At 43.3% G+C, this 18793-nt stretch overlaps 1 protein-coding gene across 1 annotated transcript; it reads right to left on the minus strand.

Annotated features, from left to right (window-relative positions):
• Nucleotides 1-1891: 1891 nt before the first annotated feature.
• LOC310993279 (juxtaposed with another zinc finger protein 1) lies at nucleotides 1892-17675 on the minus strand. Its single transcript, XM_083981595.1, has 5 exons — nucleotides 17352-17675; nucleotides 8621-8693; nucleotides 6644-6840; nucleotides 4600-4769; nucleotides 1892-2666 (listed from the first exon to the last, which is right to left on the minus strand). Exons 1-5 carry the CDS (start codon nucleotides 17464-17466, stop codon nucleotides 2490-2492), a joined length of 732 nt encoding a protein of 243 aa, XP_083837721.1. The 5' UTR covers nucleotides 17467-17675; the 3' UTR covers nucleotides 1892-2489.
• Nucleotides 17676-18793: the final 1118 nt, after the last annotated feature.

The following is an 18793-nucleotide window of genomic DNA, read 5'->3' on the forward strand; positions in this document are numbered from 1 at the left end:
ATGGTTTTTACGAGTGTTTGACAGAGCTCAGATGGGGAGACTCTCGGCCTCCGTCCATCTTGACCTGGCTCTGCTCTGATCCTGGCCACAGACACACTTAACCCCCCCTTAACACTGACAGGCAGGAATGAAGCTTTTCTATCGCACACAGCGTTATCTCAGACTTACTTTCAGGGGAGTAAGCTCTCAGATAGCAACATTTTCTTTCTTTTTTTCTTTTTTTTTAAACAGATCTTGGTTCACTGGTTGGTGCTTCAGAATAGACGTCTCTCAGGCAACATTTGTGCTTTTCAGTCGAGCAGCACACTACTTCAAGGCATTGCAAGCACAGATGTAACGGTGATTATTGTAAATGAATGGGGCTAAAAATCATTTAATGGACCAACTGTTTCTTTAATGACATTTTGTGGTACCTGCTGACAAGGTGAAAAATGAAGCATTTCAAAAAAAGAGAACAAAAAAAAACAAGAAGGTCCATTTTGCCATTTCAACCCAGGTGGTTTCCATGGCAACAGCAGCTTGGAGAACAGGGAAGGGGTGTGTGCGTGTGTCAAGAGGTCACGGTACCCATCGCAATGAAAAGAAGAGAAGAGAGGAGGCTCGTGCTCTGAGCTCACAACTTTGTGCACAGAAGAGGGATATGATGTCATGTGTCTTGGCACGCGGCGGCGCGGCACTGCACCACTCTTGTTTTTCTAGAGGCAATGAATGATGAAATCCCAGTCAGGGGGGCAAAAAACACCACATAACGCAACGCAACGCTACCAGCCGGCCGGCCAGCGAGCCAACCGTCCTGCTCCACAGGAGTCCAACCAGCGGCCTGGCACTGAAACACACTGAAAACACAGTAACTAACAGGAACTACGGGCTGATGACTTGGATACTGCTGAGAAAACACACACATACATACACACATACATACATACAGCCGTTCATACACACATCACACACATCCACGCATACAATGAACTGGAATGTTGTCGTCTACAACACACACAAATGACAGGTTGTAGGTGGTAATCTCTTTCAAATACAAATCCACCCTTTGCCTTCCACGCGCCGTTCTCTCGCGTTACAACACAACAAAGCATGCGGAGACATTCTGCTGACGTACATCCACCCATCTGCACTTTTTTTTTTTTTTTTTTTGGAGGCGCAATGAACAAGTAAAACCCATTGCCACACGGTTTGGCGACCTCCTGGTTGAAACTGTTACAACTCCCTCCCTAAATCCACCCACCCCACCCTCCCTCTCCCTCCCTCCCCCCCTCATCAGGCACATGGTATGGTCAATGTTTGGCAGTGGAGAGCTGTTGGCAACGATCATGGAAAAACCAAAAAAAAAAAAAAAAAACCAACAACAAAGATATTGGCAACTTGAATACATTATGATGCTTAACCTGCTTTTTTGGCGGCTAAGCCTCTGGATCACAGCTCTGGCACTCTGAACGAAGAAACACTGGAGATATGACGGACATGGATGGCTCTGTGTGGGGGTGGTGGTGAAATATTTAAGGTGTGGATCATTATTATTATTATTCTTATTGGCCTGGCCCTTGTATGAATACGCTCTCTTCCTGATCAACAGTGAAACATCGCATTCAGAGTGTGTCATACTGAAAGGCATATTAGCTCCTAATCTCTAGGATGTGTGAGAGGAAACGTGAAGTCAGCCAGCTGTTTGACCTTTGACCCACGGAGGTGACAAAACTGGCCATCGCAGCAAATAAGGAATGAAAGGAACACTTACTGATACATAGAAATTAGAAAAACACTATCTAAAACACTGACAAATATAAAATAAAGCTTGAAAATAAAGTGTAACTATTTATGTATATGCTCATGAATACTTATATATTTTTTATATACACATACATATCTGTCTATTGTTTATATATCAATATATCTATTTAAAGTATAACTTAACTCTCGCACTTGGACCCCCAGAAGTTGCTGCGAAGGCACGGATCTGAGCTCAGCAAACTCTGCGTCTCACGGACAGGGAGTGTAGCAACGACTGAGCCCAGATCAGCGCCAAAATCAACCTCATCCCACACAACAATGAGCGGGGACAGAAAGGGGGTGGGGGGCAGGGCTTGGTTGCACTTCCTGGTTAACTTTCTCCTTTCTTTTTCCATTTGTTTTTTTTGTCTTTTCTTTCTGTTGTTTTTTACAGTTAGCACCTTATGTAAGTCAAACAATAGAAAAAGAATAACGTGATAGCATATACGAATGTGCAAATGTACAATAAAAATACTACAAAGATACATTTCTTTTCCAAAAATACAAGTGATATAACGTGGATAGAAAAAATAATGTAATGCAAACAAAAAAAAAAAAGATGAAGAAAAAAAAAAGTAATAAAAACAACTTAAAGCATGCACTTGATCCTTTAGTGTATGGGATGGGTATAAAAGGGTGGGGTAAGGAAAGTCAGGATAGAACAGGGCTATGTTTGGGGTCGTTGACTGGTGTGATGACGACAGGCTCTAGCCTTGGATCTTGCGCAGGATCTCGGTGGAGACGGGCGGGTGGAAGTTGATGGTGTGGTGTCTCAGGCCCTGCGAGGTTTTGTAGCTCTTGCCACAGCGACACTTGAACGGTTTCCTCACACGGATCTGTGTGCGGTGGCCGTTCTTGGCGTGGTACTTGATGCCATTCACATTCTGTTGAGAGGAGGCAGAGGAGAGACGGCGTTACAAAGGCTTAGATACCACTTTCTATTTAAATGTCAAACCCCCTATTTAACATGCAGTATTCAGGGTTCCCACTCTTTTCTTGTAATCATTTTCCAGGACTTTTCGAGGACATTTTCAGCTGCTACAGTCTGACAGACATGCTATTAGGCCTTACACACATGCTTTGGAGAAGTTGTAGTTCGACAGTTGTACTTTATTTTGTACATTCAACCAGTTTGTTTCTATATTTATTTCATTTCTCTCACCCCCAGAAGTTTGATTTAAAGATGCGCAACCTATGGCTCTAAGTTATTTATGAAATAATATCTTACGTGCTCAGAAATTAAGACAAATTTATCATAGAACAACGCAAAAACATGTTGTTTTTGTTTTTAAACCACACCTAAAGCAGCTGTCTTTTCTCGCTGGGCACATCTTTGGAAAATAAATCCTTAGTGGGGTCTGAAGAAGTCAAATAGAGCTCTGGTAGCTGATGTCACCATGTGATAAATAATTTTCCAGGACAACTTAAGCTTTTCTAGGACATTTTACCCTTTTTCTCAATTTCCATGTGTTCTCCATGACTGGATAATTGGTCAACTATTTTCCAGGTTTTCCAGGTTTTCCAAGACACGTGGGAACCCTGACTTTCTATTTAAATGTCAAACCCTCTATTTAACATGCAGTACTGAACATGGACGCAGCCTGGTGATGGTTGCAGCACAGAACAAGTCTCTATAAAGACGCATAGAACTGTTTGACAGTGAGGTTTTTTTTTTACTTGGCTAACAAATGAATATAATAAATGATACTTGCAGAATCCAAACAAGATCAACCCATGATTTAATTTTGAGAGTGGCGTCATCCAGTCCTTCATTATGCCCATTAGGTCAGACCATTAACCTCGTGCAAAATCCACAGTTTGTTCTTAGATACGGCTCTGTTGCTGCTCCTAGAGACCGACTCGCATTCTGTTCCATCATGTCAAAGCCCACGGCGCTGTCTCCAAGTGGTTTAATGGTTTAATGCAGATACAAAAAGCGGGACAGACACGAAATCCCAGTCCTGCAATTAAGTTCGGGATATTCCCACTCGCATATTTTCTTAACAAGAGCTCCCCACTTCATGAATGCATAAGAGAAATTATCGCTGCGGTGTGGAGAACTTTCTGTTGACTTTAGTTTTTTTAAGAGTATAATTTGTTTTGTTTTGTATAGACAGTGCATTTATAAGCATTCTGTCTGAGTTAACACAAAAACCTCTCTCATCCTTTTTTTTGTTTGTTAGTACGTAGTTAATTCCACCACTTCAATCCAGAGTGAAATATCTCAAAATATCAAAATCTAATCTATTAATTGCCACAAAATATTCCACAATCGTGTGTTGTTCCAGGACACTGTGTCCCACTGACGTCCTCCCGATAGCCTGACTTTTCCTCTGGCGCCACCATGAGGTTGACATTTATGATCTGTGCCTAAGTACGGGGTCCCGAAGCTGCTGGTACCATCAGAGACTCTTGTTGTTGTGTCAAAGTTTTTACAACCTCCGTCCCTGACAGAGAGAGACACGGTGGTGGAGGCAGGTTAGGGGACATATGAGGACCCGTTCAGATCAACCAACGTCACCGTCTTTAGTTTTGGAAAGAGCATTAAGGGGTTACATTCCCACACTGTCCATTAGTTAAAGAGCAGGGATGACAAGCTGAAAGAGGTTTTTGTGAGCCGCTGTAAATAAATCCAACCAAAACAAATCTGCTGTGATATATTTATCACTGCTTCCAATCATCATTCTGGATTTATAATGCTTTTCCAAGCATTATGTCGGGACATGTGATACTTGGACAAAAGCTCCAGTGTGTCCTGTGGCTGTGGCTGTGTCTGTGGCTGTTCTCCCCCCCTCTGTCCTCTGGTGGAGCCCTTACCTTGTATCTCTTCTTACAGCCGGGCACGGGGCAGGCGAAAGGCTTCTCCTCTCCCCCGTTCATGCACATGGAGCTGAGGATCGACTCGGAGCTGATGGCGCTTTCTGTGGTCCACGACTCGTCGCTGTCCGACTCCTCGTAGTCTACCTCCTCCTCATCATACTCACTGCCTGGAGACACAATTGAGGAAGCGGAACAAAACTATCTAGTCATCCCCCAGATGATATATGGATCAAGTATTTACCCAAAAGGGACTAATGCCCCTGGGAGTTAAACCAAAACGGAAATGATATGTGACTGTTTATTAATACATTTCCCTGTGTCCTGCTCCTACTTTGATGGATTAGCAGCCGGCATGCAAATGAAAGCACAGCTCAAACAAAACAGCAGTGGTTTGCATGTGTGTATATCTGCTTCTGTGTGTGTGTGTGTGTGTGTGTGTGTGTGTGTCCCTGTGAGTCAAAACACTGGGATTGGCACTGAGAAAGAGATCATTAAGTGGGAGTGATCCCCATTGCTTAGCCTGGAAAAAGTGCTTTGCTAAGTGCAGAACATTTTCCACTCACATGCACACACACACACACACATGACACATCACTGAAATGTTCAAACACACACACACACACAAACACACACATGCACACAAACACACATAAAGGCCTACTGACCCCCCACCATCTCACAGGAAATGCTGCACCTCAGCATGAGGAAATGGATGGCACCCTGGCACATGTTGAAAGCGGGTGTGTATGTGTGCGTGTGTGTGTTTTTGTGTGTGTGTGTGTGTGTGTGTGTAGCCATCCTGGTGTATAAGCCCAGACCTAACACTACGTTTGGAACCATTTGGGCTGGAATTGGACATCTGCTTCTGGGCTGTGCAACACACGGCCCCATGCGAACACACAGCGTGACAGCTGCTATGTAATTAGCAGAGTGTTGACTGGTCTGCTCACTGCAGGAGCCACCTAATCTAACACACAAAACACAACACAACACAACACACACACACACATTGAGCAGGAGACAGTTGGGAAGTTTCAGCCTCTTCCTCTCTTTCCACTCTGGAAGAAGATTTTTCCTCATGATTTCATAAATGTGTGGAAACTCTGGCATGAGACGTTTCCAGCCGTTTACAAAACCTCTTTTTTATGGTTAAAAGTGAATAATTTGTGGTTTTCTATTTACAGGTTGCGGAATAAAAAGGTGAGCTGGCTCGTGCTCTCTTGGCACATACGCTGAAGTTATGTAAAAAAAAAAAAAAAAAAGGGAGCTGGCTGAAGCCAAAAAGGCAAAAGAATAAACAATTTCTTTTGTATTTAAATATTAGAATTATTTCATAACAACACCTCCCAAATTCATGATTTTTCATTTTTAAAACAATTTACTTTCTGGTGTGCACCATAGGTTTTTGTTATGAAAAGGTTTTCTGTCATGTAATGTGTATATTTTATCATATTTTTCACTATTGTCCTTTTTCTTCTTTTTCTTTTTTGCTTTGTTTGCCATGTTGGGTGGTGTCTTGTGATCACATGATCACGTGGGACTCTTTAAATAGGGACACCTGTGCTTCATTATTCTGAAGAAGACAATGTAAGTGTCGAAGCGCGTTGGTCCATCCCTGTCAAATAAAGGATTTTATTATGTTACATTCAGAGTGCCTCAGCCTTTTTGGCTTCAGCCAGCTCCTTTTATTTCTACACATCTTTTTTTAGTCTTGATGAGCACCTGATTGCTTGCAGCACTCCCTATTGCTTTGACGCTGAAGTTATGTTTTGAATTTTCCAGCTCGGTGACCAGGTATGAAATAAGCTGCATTCCATTCAGGTTACAAACTCCTTCGATTGTTCATCGGCTACTGTCGGAGGAGAGTGATGGATAACCGTAACCGTGACTCTAAGCTGTTTCTGTTACTGCCAGCAGGGTTAATTTGCATTAGTTTCAACACTGTCGTCTCACTCAGCACCTATAGGTAATCCATCTTTCGTCCTCTCGAACGCACATGTCAGCGCACACACACACGCGCGCGCACACACACCTGTCGTACCTGTGGGTGTGCTGCTGCGGAAGGAGGAGGAAGGGGTGATGGGGGGCGTGACGGGAGGCGTCAGGTTACCGCTGGTGTGGCGAGGAGGCGTGGCCGTGCTGTTCCTGGACACACCGCCCGTGATGGACAGGGACAGTTTGGGCGTGGCCTTCTTCTTCATGGTCTCCTGCTCCCGGCGCGCCGCATCCGTCATGAACCTGACGGCACAGAGATGTGGTAGTGTTACACTAAGGACACTGACAACAATATATCAATCAATTCTGCAGGATTTTCTAAACATAGTAATCACAACATTTTGTGTTTAAAAAATCAATTTTTTGATGGTGAACAGCTGCTAAATGCACATTAGCAACGGAGGCAATGATCTTTCAACCTACTGAATATCCAAGTGTTAGACAAAATCTATTTATCTATCAATCAACTTGAGTCTATTTATTTTCCAGTTTTGTCCATCCTTTTGATCAAACATTGTACTGTTTTTATTATTTACTACCTTGAATTTCTTTTATTCCCAATTATCCTTCTATTCTCTATGCACTAATTTTATGAACTGATCTGTTGTCTTGTTGTTGAATGATGATGTTTATTATGCAGCTGAGAAACTGAATTTCCCTCGGGATATATAAAGTATTTATCTATCTGTCTATTTTTCTGTCTATATTTGTACTGACAGTAATTGTTGAGAAGCTTGAACAATATCATTACAGATGCAGATTGCACAACTATGGGAAGTACAGGACCCAAAACTGAATCCAAAAGTCATGAAACTGTTTGGGTAATAATATATTCTAGGGCTGCATGATATACGTATATATACATATAATAATAATATAAATATAAATAAAATAAAAAAAATCATGCTGCCATTATTTTAACTAATTTTGTGATTTGCCATATGGAATACATACGTTTTATTTTCACTTAAAACATATAAATATGTTGATGGGATTTCTCTGGCCATCTCTTGGGCATCCCATTGCTTGTGGTGCGATCAATGCACATTTACCATTATCAAAAAAAAGAAGAAAAAAAGGCAGCTCCTGCAATTTGGATATTACACATAGCCGATCTGTAATTCCAATTATAGTACAATTAACTGTGCAGCCCTGATCTATTCAACTACCTGTGTTTTCATTTCTAAATAGACTCTAAAACCTGCCCTTTCCTGCCCTGCCTAATCTCCTTTCAAGATGAAGCCAGCCATTACTTAGTGAGTAAAACAGCATAATGACCCAAGTTGTGATTAAGTATGATTATACCTTAATAAAGCCCAACTTTTTTTTTCTCTTCACACTGCTTTTGCCAATGCTTTCTTCCTTTCTGTAGTGTCATTTGTTGCTATAATGGGAGCCTTTGCCTTTGTGCACAGTAATTATGGCTGCATATGTTGATTTGAGGGGGAGGTCTGAGCTTTACCAAAACATAACTGAGCTGCTGAACCAACTGTCCCCTGCCATATAACTCATCACAACTTTGTACAGTAAATACAGACGACATTTACAACCGCCACTTCAACAATTACCACAGAAAACAAACCTCACTCTCTCTTTCTCTCTTGATGTTTTTTCCTGTTATCTTTCCCAGTGTTGCATCTTGGAGTGATTTAATGGGACATTAAGTGGGACGTGACGACACCACCACCACCACCACACAACAAAACACACACACACACACACACACACGCTGTAATCCTGAAACGCTGCCTTTGGCTGAGCCGTTGTGCAGCGCGCCGGGGAGTCAGGAGGAGCCACTGTCTTGTGTGGTTTTTGTGCGCCGGCCTGTTGATGAGTCACTGCTCTGTCTATGGGAAGTAACATCAGGAACTGGGAGCTGTTCCCCACAAGCCACATGGACATTCACATGCTCGCACACACTCACAGGGCTTTCAGCAGTGGAGCAATGCTGCCCTCTATAGACGGACCTGTTTTTGATGAAGTGTGTGTGTGTGTGTGTGTGTGTGTGGGTGAATGTGTGTACCTGTTTATGTAGCTTAGGGCCAGATAAGTGGGCTGTTGTTGTTCCTGCTTCTCCAGAACTCGCGGATCTGTGTCTGACAGAGAGAGAGAGAGGGAGAGAGAGAGAGACTCAGATTAATCACTGCTCTCTGTGGAGGGAAAAAGTTGTGTGAATACTCTTAGTATGTATCTGACTCATACATCTATTCTTCCTGCCAGACTGGCTGATAGATTACTGGATGTTTCCCACACTGCGTTCTCTGTATTAGTCCGTACCACACGGCAGCCTTCAGATGCATTTGAAATACTTTTCATTTAATTTAATTTATTGGTTTATTTGACAGAGGCAGTGCAACACTGATCAACAGAATAAAATAAAAAAACTGCAAGTGAGCCAGAGTTAGCTAGTAAGGCTAATTTTCATCCGTTTCCCCTGACCAGATGTTACAGGCAACATAAGAACCAAAAAAACAAGCAAGCACTGCATTAAAATACAGCTGAACCTAAAAGCTGATTACATATAGTACAGATAATACATATAGCTATGACATAAGCACAAACAGTAACAGACATTGAAAAGCAGGACATGCAATGGTGAACATAGGGAAACCGCACGAACAATAACAAGCATTGGAAAACAGGACATGGACATGTACATAAGACAGTGACAGACATGACAAAGCATAATGTGGTTCACATGATTAGTGGGTACATGATTGATTATTGATTAACCACTGCCATAACTGCCTTTTAAAGGATTGCTGAGTATTGGATTCTCTAATAAGCCCTGGTATATTAGAATAAGAAGCGCATTATTTGCACCGGTGTCTTTCCCCTAAAGTGACCCGAGTCTGTTTAATCGAGGTCTGACCGCGGCGGAGAGGAAATTCGTCTGAGGCTGAAAAAAAGAGCGACTTGATGATGAATGTACGCGGTTGTATTAGTCGAAACGCACGCGCGCGCTCTCTCACGCTTTTTCCAGTTGACTTGCAAAGTCAGTAACACTACAGTAGGCGACTTCCACTGCCTGAGGGGAGCAGCGTTAACTTCAAAGCCCCACCTCTGGAAAACAGGAGCAAGTGTGCATGAAAACACAGCAGCTGGACACATCTGTGAAGTAGCGGTGCCATCAAGTGTTGGACGGGGGGAACGAACGTCCAGCAGGATACTAACCAATACAACGAGCCGTTTTTTGTGCCATGGCCGTGCACGTCCATGTCTGTGTGTGTGTGTATGTAGGCAGATGTAATAGCAAGCAGATGTTTTACAAATTCATCTCCACTTTTCTCTCTACTCTCTTCTTCTCTCTTTTCTCTTTCCCTCATCATAGAGCAGCACTTTAACTTTCTTTTCTTCCCCATCTCACATCCATCTATCTCTCTTTGCTTATGCTCTGTCTTGTTTACTACTGTACCTTCCACCATAACATAAATGCGTATCCATATATGTACAGCACTGTTTGCACCAGTTTAGCACTTGTCCACGCGTTTGTTTGTTTTTTTTGTCTTGCCTAACCCTTCAATAAGTTGTTCTTTTTGTTTCGTTTTGTTTTGTCTTTGTATGTTTTTCTTGTTCTCCACTTGTCTTGTATTGGCATCACTTAATATATTAAAAAAAAAGGAAAAAATATTTGGATAAATCAATAAAAGTGTAAATTACTAAAAAAAAAAAAAAAAAAATTCAGATCCAAGAACTGAATCATCTCTGTGCAACAATTAACAACACTCCTCTGGACGCTCCTTCCAACTAATCCCCAGTGTGTGTGTGTGTTTGCGTGCTGGCCTTCTCTTCTCAGCCCTTTGGTTTTCAGGCTTTCACACCTCATAATTAAAAAAGAATGCAGACTTCCCACAGTGCAGAGGAACACCACGGAGAGCAGCAAACAAGAAAACAACCCGGGACAAAAATGCACACTACCACCACCGCTGCTGCTGCTGCTGCTGCTGCTGCTGCTGCTGCTGCTGCTGCTGCTGCTGCTGCTGCTGCTCGCCACAGTCCTGTGCATCTGAGTTTAGGTTTAAAAACTGCTAGGTAAGGAAGTGAGACAGCGGGGGCATGCACCCATCAACACACGCTGACACACACACATACACACACATCTGAGGTGGTCCACAGAGGTGGTCTTTGACAGTCTTTTATAGCTGAGCCTTAATAATCCTACCTGCTGCTCAGATGTAGAGACCAGAGCTCTCTCTGCATACGCATGCACGTGTGCGCGCATACACACCTCGACCTACAGCATTGACAAGACAAAGTCACAGAACTTGACAGTGTCCTGAAAAACAGTTTTCGCAACAGTTTTATTATTATTATCTGTTAACTAGCGTTAAATATGAATGTATAGCCAAGAAAGTCACAGAGAGGCAAAATGATTAGTCAGGTAATAAGGAAAATGTTTTTCATTGGACAAAAGTTTTATGGTGTTACCGTCTCAAATGTGAGAATTTTCTGCTTTTCCTCATTTCACCAAATTAAAATTAAACTCAAACGTATCTTTCGGTTTTGAGCTGGTAAACGACTGATTAATCAACCATCAGAAATAAAAATGTAGTGGTAGATCAGGATGTTCTATGGAAAGGAGCAACAGCGTATAGGTAAATGTGAAAATAAACTCAGCGGTCAGTTAATGCGTTGTTTAGACCTCAATGAATAGATGAATTGTGTTGAGTTTTGTCTGACTGAACATACACATCCCAAAGATTTTCAGTTGTGTGTCTATGTGTATGTGTGTGTGTAAAGAGGAAGGGGGGGCAGGGTGTTGTGGAAATGGGGTAAGCCAGGTGCACAGAGAGAGCTGCAGTTAATGTTCACTGGTTTTATGACTTCCGCTCACCTAGCAGGACAGGAAGCTAACACACTGCTGATGTGGCACACACACACACACACACACGCACACACGCACAAGTGCACAGAAACATAGAGAACTACATGGATTTGGACCTTCGCTGATTTCATTTGAAGGCTTTATATCATACTACTTCCTACTTGTGCGTTATTTATCATTCAGCATGTTGGCTCGTTTCAGTGCATGTGTGCTGCAGGTCTGAGGTCTATAAATATCTCCCTAATTAGCATTCGTGCCATTAAAAGCAAGCACCAATCAACAGCCTCTCCCTGCATTTCAACACACACATCCATCTCTCTCCAGCGGCACACTGCTGCCCCCTGCTGAACACACAGGGCCTACAAGTGTCCCTATGTACTGTATGTGAGCATGTGTATGGCTCTGTGTGTGTGTGTGTGTGTGTGTGTGTGTGTGTGTGTGTGTGTGTGTGTGTGTGTGTGTGTGTGTGTCTATTTGTGTGTATGTGTTGAAACCAGGCCAAGAATGCATGGCTTGTTTTTCAGGCTGCTAATTAAGCCACAGAGAGAATTTTAAAGTGTTTCTAGAGCAGCAGGCAACCGGATGGACGGAGAGGAGATGAGGGGGTGGAGGGGCAGGGAGGAAGAGGAGGAGGAGGAGAGGAGGGGGGTTAGGGTGGAGGAAAAGGCAAAACCTCTCTGTAATTACACTTCCCAGGGCTTGGTTGGTTGGCCGCTCGGGCCCTGTGACTTCCGAAAGGTGATCTGTGTGACTGTGACTGCGTGTGTGTGTGTGTGTGTGTGTGTGTGTGTGTGTGTGTGTGTGTGTGTGTGTGTGTGTGTGTGTGTGTGTGTGTGTGTGTGTGTGTGTGTGTGTGTGTGTAGTGTGAAAATAGAAGGGCTGCAGTTTCCAGTTTAGGATGCCAGTCCACTAATTGCTCCACTACACCCTGACAGGTCATTTAGTAAAATATGGTGAACACACTCAGTCTCTCACACGCACAAACACACGCCCCTTCCCCTGTCACACCTCTACGCAGCAGGATGAGAAGCCAGCTGACATCTGGAGCATTCACTTATGAAGCTGTAATCAGTATCATGATGACAACAAGCATTTGTTTATGTGTGTGTTTTACACTATAGATCTGATTATATGAAAAAATGTAATGACATCATATTGGACTTAACCCTCCTGGGTCAAGGAAGGAAGGACGAAAGGAAGGAAGGAAGGAAGGAAGGAATAAAGGAAGGAAGGAAGGAAGGAAGGAAGGAAGGAAGGAAGGAAGGAAGGAAGGAAGGAAGGAAGGAAGGAAGGAAGGATATAAGGAAGGAAGGAATGCAGGAAGGACGAAGGGAAAGAAGGAAGGTAGAAGGAAGGACAATGAGAAAGATGGGAGGAAAGAAGGAAGGGAAAAAGGAAGGAAAGATAGATGGAGGGAGGAAACAGATTGGGTCAATTGGGTCAAAAAAGAAGGAAGAAGTAAGGATGAAGGAAGTAAGGAAGGAAGGAAGGAAGGAAGGAAGGAAGGAAGGAAGGAAGGAAGGGAAAAGGATTGTGGAAAGAAGGAAGGGGAAGGAAAGAAAGATGGAGGGAGGGAACAGACCAGGGGAATTGGATCATAAGAGGAAGGAAGAAGAAGTAAGGATGAAGGGAAGGAAAGAAGGAAAGAAGGAAGGAAAAAGTATTGTGGGAAGAAGGAAGGGAGAAAGGAAGGAAAGAAGGAAGGATGGAGGAAGGGAACAGATTGGGTCATTTTGACCCAGAAGGACAACAGGAGGGTTAAGGTAATAATGATAGATATCTAATAGATAAAATAACTAAAATTAAATCAAAACTGGACAAGACTTATTTTCCATTATCTATAATCAATTCATGACAGATTCCCATGATTCAAGGTGAAGTCTCCTAATGCCTTACTGTGACCAACTCAAAAGCACCAAGAGATGCTGAAACATGAGATGATAAAACTTATTTTTTTTAAATGAAGTCATCCATTATTAAAACTGTTGCCAAATGAATTTTCTGTCTGCCAACTAAGTCACTGATTAATTGTTTGATCTTTTCAGCACTGAAGATCATATTGTCACAATATGATGAATCTGTGCTCTACTGGCCTCATCAAGGAGACAAATCTCACACAAAGACCATTTCTTGTAATTCACCTAATACCTCCTTAGTAATGCATTTATATCCTCATTAAAAAATCTAATAGCAGCTGGAGAGGGGTTTTCCACCCTGTTAATGTCAGACACTTAACACCTTCCTCGCCATATTGTGTTTGAATTTGCCTTTTCTTTGAGCCAGAGCTGATAAAATGCTGCAGCCAAACCAACCCTGTGGGCTGAATGATTACGCCTTTAAAAAATTACTGCAGGTTCATTATCAGCATGCTGAGGCAGACCCTATATTATTACACATTATTACGACACAATACTGGCTCGACTCAAGTCACAGCTCAGATTCCAGCTGCAAAATCGAATCCAGATGAAAAAAGAAACAAAAAACAAAAAAAACTGCAAATTCTGGCCAAGCAAATCTGAGAAGTTTGGGAATTCCCTTTTCTCAACCCCATAGTTTTCCCCCTTTCTCAAACTTCTCTTTCAAACCTCTTCTCCACTTCACTTGTAATCTCCATCTACCCCCCCTCCTCCCTCCGTGCATCACTTTGTTGAGGTAAGAGGCAGGTATGTGCTTGCGCAGGTGAGAACACAACACACGGCTGTGGCGCACGCAGGCAAACAAGCCTGACATCATCGCATTCCTCAGACCTTACCTAGAGTCACACACGGCACAAAGCCTTCGACAACAACCAAACAACCGCACTAAAACACTGTTCACCTAACCCACTTCCTTTTTTGCCTTCAGCGGTGATCTAACCAGTGCGGGATGGGTGTGTTATCTGGGGCAGTTGCTATCCTTCCGTCTGGGATGATGTCAGCAGCGAGGACCTACACAGACATTCTACCCCCGTTTTCCCACGGAAGGTACAACGACGGGATAATCTTGTCCAATCGCTGCAGGGTATTAGGAATGGGTTCAAATAAGTACCAAGGTGAGATAAGTGAGACACGACCCCTAAAGTCTGAGCCAAAATCTGACTTCTTTTTTTTTTTCCCCACTCTTCGGCACATTGGACGTCCTGCCAGAAGAGGGCAGCACAGTCTATGGTATTGACCAAATGTTTCCAGCACAGACCCACACTGATATCTATACCCTGACCTCAGACCCACTGACTCACTTTTTACTGCTATTTATGTCTGCCATCAGAAAGCCTGTTATCACCTCCAGATTATCTGATTTATGGTCATCTGTTCGCTTCCTGCAGGACGAGGCCACAAATCAAGGTGACATGTTATCATCGAATCCTCAAGCATCTTATCAGACACCTCATGTGAAGGTGCTGGGAGGATTAGCTTATCTTTTGATTGATTATTGATCACACTTCATCGCACCACTTTAAAAACCAAAGAGGAAGACTCCGAGCTAAACGCCGCCACCCCTCTCTCTCCCCGACTCTCCACACTACCACCTCAATCCCCTCCATCTGTCACACTTATCCCCGTGGTAACTGATCTGCGAGCGGTATTGATTAGACCGTGTGTGATCTTGACACCGACGACGACCAGACGCAGTATAAAGCTATAGCAGAAGGGGGCAACTCATTAATTCGAGCGCTGCGACGGGTAAACCGCCACACTGCTGAACCGACGGTCGGGGTCAAAGGTCAAGCTAAGAGCCAGATGGGAGCATATATCAGCGGATGTGCTGTTGGGGTTGTGTGGCTGAGAAAACAATGTGTATCCTCGCCTCTCGCTCGGTTTATATCCTTTAAAATGAGTTTACTGGTGAGTTATGGAAACAAACTGGGGTCTGCAGGTGTTTGCCAGTGTTTGTAGGATAAAGAATGAACTAATAAATAAATAAATAAAATGGCAGACTCTCCTTCTTTAAAGAGGAACTATGCAAGATTTTTAGGTTAACTATGCTACATTTTTACCTTAACTAAACAGCTTTGGAGTAATTGTGGCCGAAAACCAACGTCTCTGTGGCACTGCGACACAAAAAGGCCCTGTAACCAGTAAACTATTGTTTATAATGGATAACACTACACAAATATACACATTGTAACACATGTACGATAAATAACATTATCTACTGCTCCACTGATTGTTTTCTCTCCAGTTTAGTTGAAAACAAATGCACATGGCCGTGAGGAGGGTTAGCAAAACAGCGGAAAAGCGAACGGACTTGCATAGTTCCCCTTTAAAGTAATTATGTGGAAGAGATCCCTGGAGCATATGGTAGCATGAAGCAGCACGGTCCACAACACCACCCACCCACCCGGCTCCACTTTCCCCTACGAACACAGACAAATCACAAAACTTCTCTTCTCTTTAAAAAAAAACAAAAAAACATCAGCACATCAGTCCCGTCCCACATGTGATGTGACATCACACGCTGGGTGTCCTCACCACAGCTGGCTCGCTGCTCTTTGTTAGTGAGACAGCAGGTGTGCAATCGCTCAGCCAATATACTGCCCCCAACCCCTTCAGAGACTGCCAGTTGCCATGGAGACGGGCTCAATGAAGCATCCATTTTACCCCCCCTTCCTCGCCCCGCTGCTTCACCCCCTTTAAACAGCCCCCTGATGATGGATACACACCACAAATAATGATTAGCCCAGATCAACTTTGTTACAGATTTTTGAGTAATCTGGCGGTTTTCAACTCATAATCAGATATTTAACCTTTCTACTATTGAGTTTTACATGTTTGTGGGTTATTTCAGCTGAGTGCTATATTATATTCAACAACATAGCCTACTAATTAGACTCTGTGAATGTTTTTTTAATGGCATATTGAAGCAATATACAGGATCACTCCCTCATTAATAACTTAATGTTAATGAGGGAGACACACACACTAGTAATAATTTTACTAAGTATATCATATGTTATAATCATATTTACTAATCCCTTTTCTAAGCAGCTATATTTGCTGACTATAACATTATTACAAGTTAATATCTACTTAGTTTTTTTCTTGATATGCCACATTACCTATAGGCTATGTCACATTCGGTGATGCTTGTAAATGAGCAGTTAATACTAATTAAACTATCAACAGCAAGGGATAGAAAAATAAGAAGCTTGAATTAAGTAAAGCTGTGTTGATGGTATGTGATAAATCATTTGCATTAACTTCATGTCCCCAACTACTGTGTTGATGATCTTGCAGTGTCAAATGGTGGACAGTGACTGCACCAGGTGATCAGATGGTTTCCTCATAGATACAAATCTAATAAGCAACAAGTTGAAGCTCGTGCATGTGGAAGAAAATCAAATCACCTAATGCTCTGCATGTCTGCTGCAGCCTGGTTTAATCTGACACAGTGTCAATGGTAATTGAGTGACACCAACATAATCGGAAAGCATTGACAAAAAAGAGTGATGCCTCGACACGTTGACAACACCTGAGGTGACAAACGCGACAGACTTTTTTTTTGGGGGGGGGGGGGGGGGCTCAATACACAAGCCCGGCCGCTGCACCGCATCAGGCCCGGGGACGTAAACACAGTCCTGCGCCTCTGCAGCTGCTAGCTGGTAAACCGCTGCCTGCCTGGTCGGGATGCTAGTTACACCTATGAGACCTCCGCGGCCCTCGTAGTCGAGTTACCGCTGCAGAGGTAATTAACACCGCCACCGTGAGATAAAGCTAAAAGGGCGACCACTTTCCCCCCCCACAGAAACGCAGTGTTTTCAGGAGAAATAAAGTCCCGCGGGGCTCGGTAACTCCCACGCCGACGACGGGGCAGCGAGCAGCGGCAGCGGCAGCAGGAATAGCGGAATGTAACAGCCCAACCCGAGCCGCTCTGCGCCGGGCTAACTAGCTAGGACGGAGCTAACAGCGGCTAGCCGCCTAGCTCCGTCTCCCCCTCTGGCCCGACTCACCGATGTGATTGTCCTCGATGTGGACGATGAGCTCGGCGAGGGACTCAAACTGGAGACCGCAGCCCCCGAACCTGCAGGAATTGGAGAAAAATGAAGCTGCGGCGATGCCCGTCATGTTTTCGGCGCTGGTGCATTCACCGGGTGGAGAGGGCAGGAGCAGGGAGAGGGGGGGTCCGGGGAGCCGGGGCGGTGAACGAGGAGGCAGAGGCTTCAGGTCCGGGGTGGGAGCGGGGCAGAGCGCCGAGCGGCGGAGCAGACACCGGGCGGACAGACAGACAGGACAGCGGCGGACCCAGCTGGGAGGCAGGCGGGACGGTGGGGGTGGAGATGGGGTGGGGGAGGGCTGGCTAGTGGCGGCCTACGTCACGACCTGCCTACCTGTTGGGATCTGACCTGACTGATGACATCAAACACCGACAAATCAAAGTTAAATCTTAATAGACAGTACCAAAGAAACATCAAGCGGCATATTATGCAAATCACGGAGTGCTGCAGACTTTCATGTTTATCATTATGTTCACATGTTTCCCTGCTCTTATCCATTGAACAGAGTTAAGGCAGTCCTTAATAAAGCTATATTATTGCATTTATTTGGTTATATTTGAAGCAATATGATACTAAATTAACTGTACATTTTTCAATTAGCCTATCTATATGTAAGAAATAGATTTTAGTGAATTCAAAATTGTATGGTTATGGAAAATGTATGTGGAATGGTATTGTTGATAACCATAATATCAAGTAGGCTAATATAAAACAATATGTAGGATATTGTTTTAGCATTGTGCCATTTGAAATGAAACATTTTTTAATATCAGATTTTGTAGTTAGACCTGGAAATATAGAAAGATTTGGATGGTTGGTTGAACACTCACTGCAAAATAAGCTGCCAAAAATTGTATAGAAAATGACTAACTAAATTAGCTATTGTGAAAGAGTCTGATACAATCAATTGCAGATGTACAAATGTACAATGCATTTGTTCTACAGATGTTGTTTAACTTGTGCACCAGCCTGCCATCAAAAGACTGCCAGAAAAAAAAACAAGAGACCCACTATGATTTAAGAGGCTTACCAATTACTCGGCCTGCGCAGTCATTGTCTGTGTCATCTATGTGAATAGAAATCTGGAGGAGGAACCAAGCTCTCTGACCGCACTCGGGAGTAGCAGCATCATAGTCCCAGAATAACAACTGGTTGTGAACATGACAGATGCTGACAATCTACATTCTTCTATTAATATTCATCGTGGTAAATAGCTGCTGGTTTACCTTTTTTTTTTCCTAATATAAATTTTTAGTAATGTGCTTAGCATAAATGTCTTCTGCTGTATTTCTTCGTTAATGTCTTTTTAGCCTTTGAATTGCCCATGTGTATGAAATGAATTATATAAATATATGCTTCTCTTTGGTTTTTGGGCCTTCTTGGACTGGAGTTGTTTA

The sequence above is a fragment of the Trachurus trachurus genome (assembly GCF_905171665.1).
Source record: "Trachurus trachurus genome assembly, chromosome: 11".
Lineage (NCBI taxonomy): Eukaryota > Metazoa > Chordata > Actinopteri > Carangiformes > Carangidae > Trachurus > Trachurus trachurus.

Excerpts from the sequence above, each read along its gene's own strand:
- LOC310993279 (XM_083981595.1), bottom strand. The coding sequence starts at position 17,466 with ATGACGGGCATCGCCGCAGCTTCATTTTTCTCCAATTCCTGCAGGTTC. Across the intron at positions 6,841-8,620 it reads GCCCTAAGCTACATAAACAG|GTTCATGACGGATGCGGCGC; the intron begins GTACACACATTC and ends CTGTGCCGTCAG. Across the intron at positions 2,667-4,599 it reads GCTGTAAGAAGAGATACAAG|AATGTGAATGGCATCAAGTA; the intron begins GTAAGGGCTCCA and ends TCCTCTCAACAG.